This window comes from Kogia breviceps, chromosome 4 (assembly GCF_026419965.1).
Source record: "Kogia breviceps isolate mKogBre1 chromosome 4, mKogBre1 haplotype 1, whole genome shotgun sequence".
Lineage (NCBI taxonomy): Eukaryota > Metazoa > Chordata > Mammalia > Artiodactyla > Physeteridae > Kogia > Kogia breviceps.
In genome coordinates, this window is record NC_081313.1 from 180122940 (window position 1) to 180135714 (window position 12775).

The following is a 12775-nucleotide window of genomic DNA, read 5'->3' on the forward strand; positions in this document are numbered from 1 at the left end:
ATGGAGATTACAAGATTAGCTCCAATAGAAACCAGATTTGGAGAAAAATTAAAAAAGGGGGATGGAGGCCTCCCTGAGGTGGTAACCTCTGAGCCAGAGCCGAAGGTGAGATCCAGCCAGTGGTAGTCAGGGGACAGACTCTTCCTGGCCCAGGAAGGAACAGTCAGTGCAAATGTTCTGGGGTAGGTACAAAGTTGACCTCTCACCCCCAGACACTGGACTGACCACTTCCCATCTCAAGCAGGCACTTCACACCAAAACAGGACTCCTGAATCCCTCCACATACACCCCACCACTTATCTCTGAGGTCACCCCAAGCCTAGAGTAGGCACTACGCTTCCCTCCTTGGCCTTGAACCTGGAAAAACTGTACCAGCCTCAAGGCCTTTGCAGTTCCGGCTTTTTGTTCTCAGATTTCTCAGAGTCTCTGTCCCTGGGCTTGAAGGGCAGCTGGGAAAATTCGCTGATAAGATGCACAGCCCCGGGCTTGGCTCCTAGGAAGCCTGGATAAAAGGGAGCCGTTGAGTTTTCTCCAAGAAAGGGGACTGAAGCTTCGTTTGCATTGCACGTTTAATATTTAATATTTAATATTGAGGAAAAGGTCCAGATCTAAGGATTGGAGTGGGAGTGCAGAAGACTCCCCCTATCCCTACCCCCAGCCATGAGCCACTCCTGGGCAAGACGAAAAATTGACAGGGCTTCTCACCAAACAAGGCAAATACACACCGCCCAGTCCCTCCTCAAGTTACACCGTCTGACTCCAAGCCCCTTGCCCTTCTAAATATCCTCATCCCTGCCTGGATCCCAACCTGCCTGCGACTCTGCACCCTACCCTTCCCCTCAGCCGTACCGCAAAGGGTTAAGCGGCGGCGCCCCGCACACTGATTGACAGCCCGGCCAGAGGCTGGGGAGAGCCGACCAATCAGCGACGGCGACTGAGGCCCACGTGGGCAAACGGCCTCGCGATTGGTCGGCACCGCCAGCGGCCGCCCGCGGAGCCCGAGCCCACGTACAGCTGCTGCTAGTTCACTGACCAGCTTCGCGTTGCAGGTGGCGGCGGGGCGGGGCCGGGGCGGGGCCGGGGCGGGGCGGGGCGGGGCCCGATGGGTCAATTGGACCCCGGGGATAGGGGGACGTGCTTCCTGTCGGCCTGAACTTGGCTGACCCCGTGGCTTCCTCCTCGTTCCTCCTGGGCCACCATCCTAAGGGAGGCGGGTAGGCCTTCCAGTCTTCTGGAGGACCCCATGGCCCCTGGGCTGGGGAGGAGCCTAGAGGGGAGCTGAGGGGCAGAAGCGAAGTAAAGAAGGGGCTTGGTGTCGCAGGAATGATTGGGGGTAGAGAGACGTCTCTTTCCTCCCGTCTGAGAAATTTCTCCCAATTCACCTGGCCAACTCTTACTCATCCTTCAAAACCCCTTTCCAAATGATGTTCTCCCGTGCTTTAGGAAATTGTCTCAAAACTAAGGTTGAGCTTTGATATCTTTCTCTGGGGTACCTCCAGCCCTGACTGCTCCTGTCAGGGAGTGTGTTTGGCACCATACGGCACCCCCCATCTCATAGGGTGAGGCGCCAGGGGGTCCCCACCACTAATCAGCACAGCTGGAAGCACCAGAGAGTGATGAATGAAAGAACAGAGGATGTAGGGAATGCAGTGGGGTGCTGGCAGTCAGGGAGGGGTTTGGGGGCCTGGGACTGAGTCCTGGAGGAGAGAAGACCAAGGTGGATGGTGCTGGAGGCCGAGGGTGGGGTGGGGCTAGTTCTGTCCTCTACCACTGCCCAGCCTTCTGCGCTCATGATCTGACATCTCCTCTTTACTTTTAGAGTCCCTGGCAAAGTCCTTGTGACTCCAGCCTGAAGAAGGGCCATCTCAGCCCCCACGGGCACCATCAAAGGATGGTGAGGCATTAGCCCCTGGGGGAGGGGGCAAGAGGCTCAAATTTTGTTTTCCTGCTCCTGCGGGATGGACATGAGCCGGCTGGCCAGGCCTTCAGCTGGGGACAGTAACCCATCATACTTTAAGGCACTTTCTTTTTAAACTTATTATTACCGAGGTGATAAAACATAGGGCTACATCATCTACTCAGTTAATATTTTACAAGCAAAAGTCCCTCTCTGCGCCTCCCCACCCGCCATTACTTCCCAGGGAAAACCATTTCTAACAGTTTAGGCCAGGGGTGGGCAAGCTTCTATAAAGGGCCAGAAAGTAAATATTTTCTACTTTAGGCCAAAAATCAAGATGGAAGATACCCTGTGGGTACTTAAGTAATAAGAGAGAAAGCAAACTACCTTCAGGTCTCAGGAGGCCCTACCTCACCCTCTTTGGGGCTGATGACCTGACGGCAGGGATATGGGGAGGCTGTGGGTTTTCTTCATCCCTCCTTCGACCTCTCCAGGCTCACCCTGAGGCCGGCCTTCCAGCCCGGAATTATCAGGACGCCCTGCATCAGCTCAAGCAGCACTTCCCGAGGTGAGGGCGATTCTCGGGGGCTGGAGGCCCCACTGGGGCCCTAAGTCCCACCGAGGGAAAGAATCCCATCCTTGTCTCCATGGCCCAAAGACAGGACCGGTGCTGGTGGGGGGCCGGGAGCGGGGAAGGAGCCATCCTGAAGGCTGAAGCAAAAGGAAAGGAAAGCCAGTAATACCAATCCTGGCTTTCATTTAAATTTTTGATTTTGTTGTTGTTCAGTGTGAATTTGCTTGCATTCAATTATGTTTTTTAAAATACCGCATTAAAATCATATTCGTCTTGGAGCCTTCTTCAATGTGGCACCTGGAAGGGACTAGCTCACTTGCCAGAACTGCCCTGCTGGGGGGCTGGGGGCAGGGCTCATTCTGGGGAAGGGTCTTGAGGCCTCCTCTTGCAGCGGGTTTGTCTTCCCTGGCAGGTTCCCCACTCACTTGACGACACAGATGGACAGCGCTTACTACTTGGTGAGCCCCGGCCCGGGAAGCCCCGCCCTCTCCGAGAAGCCCCGCCCTCTCCGAGAAGCCCCACCCTCTCTGAGAAGCCCCACCCCTACTCTCCCCAGGTGGTCCCTCAGGAGCCTCCTGGAAAGGCTTTTGAGTTTGGCCTCAGGATCCGGGTTTGGGGGCACCCTCTCCTCTACTTACTTTGCTTATTTTAGGCAAGTGAGTTAACCCAGTGAGCACCAACTTCATGTGAGTTTTTCTTAATTAATAAAAACCTTGCTGTGAAAACAAGTAATTCTGTATTTAAATTAAGGAGAAGTTTCTTCAGCCCACAGCTGACGAGTTAGGGGTACAGCACGTGTTGGAAGTTCCTGTCCTTCAGGAATGTATGTTCTAGTGTGTGCTGTCTTCTGGAACTTTCCACAAAGCTAAGAATGTTCTCTATCAACAGGGTCCAATATGGCACCCACCAGCCACATGTGGCTGCTGAGCTCCTGTAAGGAGCTGAATTTTAATTGACTGAAAGTTAAAGAGCCACGTTTGACTAGTGGCTACCCTATAGGACCCGGCAGCTCTAAGGGAAGGAGAGAGACAAATAAGTAAATAGAGAAACAAGATTTACAAAATGTTAAGTGCTTAAAAGAAAATAGAAGGTGAAGCGGTGAAAGTGAGTCAAGGTTTTGAGCTAAGGTAGTCAGGAAGGGCTTCTTGAACATGAGACACAGTGACACCATGTCTCACTGTGTCTCACGTTCACAGTGAGACATAGAAGATGAGTTCCTGCCACCCTAGAGAGGACAGGGAAGGCTGTTTCAGGCAGAGGGCACGGCCCGTGCAAAGGTCCTGGGGCAGGATCGGGCCTGGTGTGTTGGAGGAACAGCAAGGAAGCCTGTGTGTCTGGAGCAAAGTGAGCGAGGGGGAGAGAGGGAGGAGGGGAGGGCAGGGAGGGAGCAAGGGCGGGTTGTGCCCCTCTTTGACCTCCACCTCATACCTAGAATGAAAACCAGATTACTTCCTAATCTGAGTATGGTAGTCAGTAGAGAGCAGGAACCAGAGAGGTAGCATGAGTTGCCCAGGGTCAGACAGCTGGGGAGAAACATGCACAGCAGTCAGTTCTGCACTCTTGCCCACTTCCATTGACCACCTCCCAGTGCGATCGTTGTTCTTCCTTTGCAGTTCCAGGAGATCCGGCAGGGGCTCCAGGAACATCACAAGCAGGTGAATGAGTGACCAGGAGCTTGGAGCAGGGCGGCCCCTCCTTGCAAGGCAGGGGAAGGGGGGAGACAGGGAGGGGGTGAGGACAGGGAGGGGACAGGGCAGGTCTACTGAGCCTTGTGGGCCGCGGAGGTGGACTTGAGCTTTTCCCCCTGAGGGAGGTGGGAGCCCTGGAGGGCTGGGGGCAGAGGGGGCGGGGCCCAAAGTGGAATCCCCAGGGTATCATTGGGTCCCCCACATCTCAGGAGTGCATCTCTGGTCCTGAGCCTCTTCCCTCTCCGGTCCTGCTCCCTGGTCCCCGCGTGCCTGGAGGAGGCCAGGGACCTGTCAGCACATCACAGGTTAGTTGCCTGTGCTAGGAAGGGGCTTTTATGCACCAGGCATGGCCGGATGTGGTCTCCATGTGTCTGAGGTTCCCAAGGGCCTGGCTCACACTCGGGGGTGGGGGGAGGGACAGGCCTGCACTGGGGGCCCAGCTCCCAGCACGGGGAGCCTTGGCTAGGCTGAGCATGGCTTCCACCCCGCCTGTCCTCCCGCCACCTGGCCCCTTTCTCCTGGGTGCTGGCAGGACTTCCTGCCTGTGCCAGATGTGACTGGCAGAGGGCCAGGGCTGTGTCTGCGACTTAGTGGGGCCTGGGGTGGGTAGCTCAGGGAACAGGGAAAGACGGATCCAGAGGCCAGGGTAGGGTGGGGCAGGGCAGGAAGCAACCAGAACACGGTTATTCATTCAACAGATATTTATCCATCACCTCCTTGCCAAGTGCAGTTGTAGGCGCCAGGGAAATAGCAAAGGAGAACACAGACAAACCGCTGCCCTTGGGGTGAGAGGAGCTTGGTAAACAGAAGTGTCAGATGGTGAGGGCTGGGCAAGGCCGGGGTGGAATCGAGCAGCCCCAAGGCGACGTGGGGGGAACCGAGGTGGGAATGGGTTACAATTCAGGGTGGTCAGGGAAGGAGGCTCACTGAGAAGGTGACATTTGGGCAAACTCTTGAAGGAGATCAGAGAGGGAGTGTAGATGTCTGGAAGGAGTAGACCAGGCAGAGGGCACAGCCTGTGCAAAGGCCCTGGGGCAGGACCAGGCCTGGTTCATTGGAGGAACAGCAAGGAGGCCCGTGTGTCTGGAGCAGAGTGAGTGAGGGGGAGAGAGGGAGGAGGGGAGGGCAGGGAGGGGACACGGCAGGTCGGCAGGTCGGCGGGTCGTGCAGGGCCCTGTGGGCCGCAGGGAGGACTCTGGCTTTTATCCCCAGGGCGGTGGGACCCTGGAGGGCTCTGGGCAGAGGAGGGGCGGGGCCTGACTCAGGTGCTCACGCGTGCCCTCTGGTGCTGCTTTGGGGAGGATGGATATTTGGGGGCCAGGATAGGAGTTGGGGTCCAGTTGGACCATCCAGGTGTGGGAGGCTGGTCACTGAGCCAGTTTGGTGGTGAGAAGCAGTCAGAGTGTGGATGTGTCAGGAAACTGACAGCATGTGCTGAGCATCCAGACGTCAGGGGAGGAATTCCGTGGTGGTCCAGTGGTTAGGACTCCGTACTTCCACTGCAGGGGACACGGGTTCGATGATCCCTGGTCCGGGGAGTTCTGCATGCCGTGGGGGTGCTGCCAAAAGAAAGAAATAAATAAAATGTAAGGGGAGGAGGACCCAGGAGGGTTGCCCCTGAGCACCCTCCTCCCCCAACAGAAGGCCCCAGGTCATGATCCCTAGCTGACTTGTGGTTTCACAGGGACCACCTCCCCCTCCCCTGTTTCCTGTTCCTCGTCTCCCAGCCTGCTTGCTGTGTATTTAAAATCCTGAGCAGCAGCAGCAGCAGCAGTGGCAACGCCCCCCGGTTTCCCAGCCCGCCTGCACACAGCTCTCCCCAGGGAGGATCTGCATGCAGGCAGGAGGGAACAGCACTTTTCATGCTGAGAGCATTAAAGTGCCAGTAAATTGCGCATTAATGAGCCAGGGAGAATTGGGGAAGGCTCCCCTGGGCCTCGTGCTGCAGGGAGGCCCAGCTGGGGAATCCATCGCTGGCTACCCTAGGAGGCAGCCACCTGGAGCGCCCAGAGCTCAGGGAGGGCGGTCCTCCATTCCGGCCTCTCTCTCCACCATCCGGCTCACCCCACCCCACCCCCCCTCAACCATCGAGGGGCCGGGGGTGGGACCAGGCTGCCAGTGGAGGCAGGTAAACACTGCTGGGCCCCAGGTGTCCTGACTTTAGGAAACTGACTTGGATGCTCTGAGCCTCAGTTTTCTCATCTGCAGAATGGGAACCCCAGTGGTGCCTGTTCAACAGAACTGACAGCCGCAGGCCTCAGGCCACGTTCCTTAGCAATTATTTCTTTCTGTGAATCACAATATTTTCCCAGGATTTTGGAATTCGCTCTGGGCCAGACAGCTTCTTGGCATCCACCATGGAGGTGCATGTACATTCAGAAGGCCCACGGCACTGCCTCCAAAGCCAAAGGCCAAAGACTAAACCCATGTCACCCTCTGCAGTAGCCACGGGACACACGTGGCTATTTACACTTTAATTGGCAGTCAAGTGGCACCGTCCACATTTCAAGTATTCAACCTTAGCTGGCGTTTCTAGAACATTCCTAATATCACTGTATTTAGTCCATCTGGACTAAATATAGCTGCACATTCCCGTAGAGCCCCTTATCGGGCCGAGAAGGTGGGTCTCCCCACAGCGAATTCCTGACAGTACTGGCAGTTCGTGTCTTGCGTGGTTTGTGTCCTCAGCTGGCTGCCAGGCACGTTCTAGGTTCGTGCCTCGCCGTCTGCTCTGGCAGCCCCCAGCCCCAAGTGGCTATTGAGCACTTGACATGTGGCCCGTGGGACAGGAGGGATTGCATTTTTTTTTTTCTGAGATTGCATTTTTAATGAAACTTAACTTTGTATTTAAATAGTGACCTGCAGCCGGTAGCCACTGTGCAGGGAGGTACAGTCTTGAGGAAGGAGAGGTTAAAAACAAATCTGGTACCTGGGCCAGATAGATGCTCTTGAGAAAAGCAGTAGGGACGTGCCATAGGAGGGAGCCTGTCCTAAAGAACAGATGGGCAGCCTGCTGGGAGAGAGAAAAAGAAAATTTAGGGTGCCCTTTCACGACCACAGAAACTGTTCACTTAAATCTGGAATTGGTAACAGCCACATGGCTTGACTTTAAATATAAAGTAATATAAGTGACCCTCCCACCAGGGCCCCTAACTTCCCCGTCGCCAGCCCTGCTCCCCAAGAGGTAACCATTGGTTTCTCAGGATCTTTGCAATGTTTCAGCAGATTCAGATGTCATCCCCATAAGGGGGATGTGTGTACACACGGCTTTGCTTCTTGAAGCCATTTTAAGCAAGGGGGTGGCATTCAGGCTTTTGTTTCCAAACGTCCCAAGAAAAGCAGCTGGGATGCGAACCCAGATCTGACTTGACTTGTGACCGTATTACAGTGGTGACTGGTCATTAGGGCTCAATTTTGTCACCCGCAGCCAAGGGTGGCCTCTGGGTACCGAGAGCTTGCTTTTTGCTAGGCGATCATGAATCCACTCATAAACGTTCAAGGGAGGTGGTGTAGCCTCACTTCGTGAACAGGGAAACTGGCCTGTAGGAAGGTATTCGCACCCAGGGCTGTCCTCTGATGAAGCTTTAGCTGGGATGACATTCCCTTTCCAGGCAGAAAACTTCCTGCAGATAGTGGAGACCTGCAGCCAATCCCTGGGCTTCCAGCTGGGGGAGGTAGGTTCCTGGGTCCCTGAGTAGGGTGGGGATAGGCTTGGGGCAAAGGGTGCATCCTCCTGTCCCTCACCACCCTGTGCTTACGGCACCAGGGAAACCAGGAGTTCCCCAGTGAGCAGCCCAACCAGGACCCCCAGCACCCAGAGGCCAAGACCCCACGGGCCTCCAGTCTCCAGGGGCCAGACTTCGAAGACATCATGGCCACGAGGTCATCCGACTGGCTCCAGCAGACCCCCGGAGTGGACGACGACGCAGTGCACCAGGTGGACACGCGGCCGTCCTGGGACTCGGAGCCCCGGTTTTGGCAGGATGTTCTGACAGAGCAGCTCTGGCAGATGTTTGCTGGGACCCAGGATCAGGGGGAGCGCCCCAGACGCAGGAGTGAGTCTCCCTGAGGGTGAGGGGAAGTGGGGAATCAGGCCGCGTGGAGGGACAGCACCGGTTGAACTGGCTTCTCCCCCTCATCCCCTTCCGTCGTCATAGCAACAGAGCAGGCGCCAGGCCAGGTAAGTAACTGGAATCCTCGGTACCCTGGAGGGTGGGCTTTGTCCTGGCTGGGCCCCCTGGCTTTGACCTCTGGATGCCTGTGGGATTGGCACGCCTCCCCCACCCTCAGCCCTTGGATACCCTCAGAGGACCTGAGCCTGTCTGCAGCTCCGCCTGGACGGGAGGACGGGACTTCAGGCAGTTGGAGCATCCTGTCCACGCTGCCTGGGCCCGCCTACCGTGTTCCGGTTCCCAGACCAGCCCTGGTCAGGTCCTTTGGTCTGAACTGATCTCCCCAATTCCCGCGGGCAGGAAAGCCAGGAGCCAGCACCACGATACTTGGGAGGGAAGCTGCTCCCCGAGGACACTTTGGGTAATCCTGGTGGGAGGAGGGCAGCCCGCCCGGGCGGAGGGGGGGGAGCCACGCCTGCCACTGATCCACTCTTGTCTCTGCCCAGTTCTTAGCCCAGCTACGCCCTCCCCCAGCTCCTCTGAGGGCTCCCGAAAGGGAAGCACAGGACTGGGCACTGTAGGAGAGGGGGTGTTCTCCCGCACAGCCCAGGTGAGACCCCCGCACCCCACACAAAGGCTGGGGGGGGGGGCTGGGGCGGGAGGAGGATGTGGCTCAGCTGTGACCTCGTCCACCCGCAGGAGCTTGACGTAAAAAACTATCAATTTCTGAAGCCCATGTAAGTATGTCCCAGCCTTGTGGTCTGAGGCTAAGGGAGCCCAGATGTGGGGTTGAGAAGGCTTCCTGGAGGAAGGGACATAATGGTTAGGACCTTGAAGGATGAATAGGAGTTTGCTGGGATAGGACAAAACATGTCAGGCAGAAGGGAGCAGTGTTTGGTCATGGGAGAAGGAGAATACTTGGAGGGGTGTGGGTAGAACCTGGGGGGCGGATATAGAGTGCCGTGGAGAAATGAGGCCTGAGAGAACCCCAAATCTGACAAAGAATGAAGCCCCTCTGGGGCTTGATAGGTGCCCTGCTCCGGGCAGAGAGGCTCGCAGGCGGGCCGGTGACCCTGAGGCCTCCTCTCCCAAGATGCTGGGACCCTGAGGACTTTGAAAACACGTGGAATAGGCCTGATGCCTTGCCCTGGCAGTCCAAGAAGCTGGCCGTGCCACGCAGAGTGGAGAAGATACGGAGGCTAGAACATGGGGAGCCCGTGCTGGCCACGGCCGTCAGCAGCTTCACGCGGCACGCCTTCACCTGTGGCAGGGGCGGCGTCAAGGTGTGGAGCCTGGTGGGCCAGGTGGTGGAGGCCAGGTTTCCGGTGAGCTACCTGCGTGTACAGGTGAGGGTAGGGCTGGCTCTGGGGCGGGGCTTGTGGGAGCAGGGAGAGCCCCCCCCACCCTGCAGGGGAGGAAGCTCACCCCAGGCTCTGCCCACCCCAGACCCAGGGGGCCTACCTGCGCACCTGCTTGCTGTTCTCAAACAGCACGGCCCTGCTGACGGGCGGCCACCGCCTGACCAGCGTGAGCCTGTGGGACCTGACGGCACCCTCCCTGTATGTGAGAGTAGAGCTGCCCTGTGCGGGCCTCACCTGCCAGGCCCTGGCCGCCAGCCCTGAGGACAACCTGGCCTTTGCCGGCTTCACCGATGGCAGAGTCAGGATCTGGGACCTGCGGAACCAGAGCGTGGTCAGGTGTGGCCCAGGGGTGGGCGGGGTCACCCCGAGAGCCCCTTCCCACCTGGACCCCTGAGTAGGGACCCAGCAGTCTCAAGGCCAAAGCCCCTTTCCTTAAGGAACTCTTGCATTTGAGAGTTGAAGACCCAGGTTCAAACCGTGGCTGGGTCCTTGAAGCCCAGTTGTGGTACTTCTCGCCTGGCTCCGTTTCCCCATCTGTCACCCGGGTGTGACTGGAGTGGGGGGTGTCCTCGGGGGCCCAAAGCTTAGCGTTTCAGCCCTGACCTCCCTTCCGATGCCTCTCCTGGCCAGGGACCTGCCAGGTCACCTGAACGGTGCCAAGAGCATTGCTGTCAAAGGCCAGCACATCTGGACAGGGGGTCTGGACGCCTGCCTGCGGTGCTGGGACCTGAGGACCACTGGGGAGCCCCAGGAATACCAGTTCGAGTCTCAGGTGTGCAGCTGGGACGGGGCCTGCTTGGCCAGGTAGCAGCTGGGCTGTGCACTGAAGGAGGTGGAGGCTGGCGGGAAGGTCAGGGGTTAGTGGTACCTCAGGTCTCAGTGATGCTCTGAAGAGGGGTCCTTAGCTGCATCCTCCCCGGTTGCCCAGATAACATTGGATGCTTTCGTACTCTGTATCAGGGGTTCCTATTCTCATTGAGTCTCTGGGATAATCCCATAAAGTAGAGAGGACCCATTTTGCAGATGAGCCAGCCAAGGCCGGATATGTGAAGTTGCTTTCTGGGGGGGTCTCACAAGCAGGAAGCTGCAGGCGGTCGGCCCCCGGGGTGGGTCCCTGTGTTCCTGCCACCTCTCGGGCCCCTCTGGGAGCTGGACAGTGTTTCCCTGCTGCCTTGTCTCCAGATAATGAGCCTGTCCCCCAGCCCCTGGGAGGACTGGGTGCTGGTGGGCACAGCTGACGGCCAGCAGTGGCTGCAGCCCAGCCTCGGGGGCCAGAAGCACATGGTGGGGCGTAAGGACGGCACCATCCTCGGTCTCAAGTTCTCCCCGCTGGGTGAGTGGCCAGGATCGCGGCAGGGAGTCCGCCGTGGCCCCCAGCCTCCCACAGGGCCCTGCCTCACCAAGACTGACTCCACCCAGCCCTTTCTGACCCTTCCTGACCCCCCCCCAAGCCCTTCATCAGAAGGAACCGCCCTGAGCGATGCTCTCCGCAGGGGTGTGAGGGAGGTGGGGGGCTCCCTGTTTCCCAGATCCCCGGGGGTCCAGCCCTCAGCTCCCGGCTCTCCCCATGACCGGGCCCCCCTCTGCCTTCTCCCAGGCCAGTGGTGGGTGAGCGTGGGGACAGACAACATGGTCAGCATCTTCAGCATGCCCACGGGGACGACGGTGGCCCAGGTATGGGGGTGGGGCAGGTGGGCGGCATTCACTGGGCTGAGCCCAGGGGTCCGAATGCAGAGACACCCCCGCCCCCCCCCCAACCCAGGGACCACGTTTGAATCTATGGGCAGATGTTAAGGGCAGGGATGGGTGAATCCCGTCTCTCTGCTCCCCGACTCTCCCAGGTACCCGAGACGTCCTCCATCACGTGCTGCGACGTGTCCTCCAGCAACCACCTAACCATCACGGGGTCCAGGGACCACGCCTCAGTGTACCAGATCACGTACTGAGGGCTCACCAGGGCGGGTGGGGTGAGCACGACCGGACCTAGGACCTTTGTCCCGTGTAATAAAGCATTTGGAAAAAGCACGGATCCGGTGCTGGCTGTCTTGTGGAGATTTGGAAGGACTCTAACGGTGTGGGACTCTGAGCCTTTTGAGTCCACATTCCCTGAGAATCGGATCAGAGCCACTGACCCCTGCCGTTGGGCGAACTGGACATAGAGCCCTTCTTTTTTTTTTTTTTTTTTTTTTCTTTTTTGGCCACGCCACGCAGCACGTGGGATCTTAGTTCCCCAAGCTGGGATGGGACCCGGGCAACGGCGGTGAAAGCATGAAGTCCTCACCACTGGAGCGCCAGGGAATTGCTTGGAGCCCTTCTTTCTGCTCCACTGAGCTCATCTGATCTCAAGGAGAGACGTTTCCCAGCCCTGCCTGCACAGTCCCAGGGATGGGGTCCTTGGTCCTTCCCAAGTTACCTGTGTCCCGTTAGACCGGTGCTTCTCAGCTGGGGGGGTGAGTCTAACCCCCAGGGGACACTGGGCCATGTCTGGGGACAAATGCGGTTTGTCACGACTGGGGGTGCTCCTGGCCTTGAGCGGTTGGGGGCCAGGGACGCTGCTTAGCGCCCCACGATGGCCTGGGACGGCCCCACCACCAAGAAGTATGCAGCCAACGCCAGCTGTGCCGAGCGGAAGACAGGGGTGGCTCTTGCTGGCCAGCACTTTTCCACCCTCTCAGTAGGGCTCCGAAATCACCATTTGCTCACCCCGTCCTTCTCGGATGGACAGTAATCCCAAGTGGCGTCAACGGGTCTGGTCTCCCTAACTGGGGAATTATCCTATCCGCGTCCCATGCCTTCAGAAACCCCCTGGGCATGACTGTTTTCAGCAGCGACCCTGCCACCCTGCCATCTCCCTCCAGAAGTTTCCCAGCAGCAGCCCCACTTTGCCCCCCAGCCCCGTCTAACCCATGGTCCTCGCGGCAGCCCCCGTGAACTTCCAGAACCCAGTTCTGATGCCTTCACCACCCCCACCGGCCTCTCTCAAAATCTGGCTCACATTTCCATGGGCTTTCTCTGCTTAAGCCTGATCTGGAGCTGGGAAGGAAACCCCACCCCCACCCCACCCCCCCCCCGCTCTCCTGACTTCCACAACGGCCAAGGTCTTTACCTCTGAGCCTTCGCACATGCTGTTCCCTCTGTTCCCA

General features: G+C 58.1%; 2 protein-coding genes across 2 annotated transcripts in view; one reads left to right on the plus strand and one right to left on the minus strand.

Moving 5' to 3' along the window:
• TLE6 (TLE family member 6, subcortical maternal complex member) lies at window positions 1-11578 on the plus strand. Its single transcript, XM_067033327.1, has 18 exons — window positions 1-105; window positions 1820-1894; window positions 2392-2465; window positions 2884-2929; window positions 3028-3081; window positions 4085-4126; window positions 7771-7833; window positions 7926-8214; window positions 8278-8339; window positions 8632-8692; window positions 8778-8881; window positions 8971-9008; window positions 9365-9617; window positions 9718-9968; window positions 10263-10404; window positions 10815-10965; window positions 11230-11306; window positions 11474-11578. Exons 1-18 carry the CDS (start codon window positions 1-3, stop codon window positions 11576-11578), a joined length of 1992 nt encoding a protein of 663 aa, XP_066889428.1.
• The window catches only part of TLE2 (TLE family member 2, transcriptional corepressor), a 24067-nt gene continuing 21222 nt past the window's right edge, over window positions 9931-12775 (minus strand). Inside the window, exon 22 of the mRNA XM_067033113.1 lies at window positions 9931-9945. The gene's annotated coding sequence lies outside the window, so the exon portion shown is untranslated. The remainder of the gene's footprint in view (window positions 9946-12775) is intronic.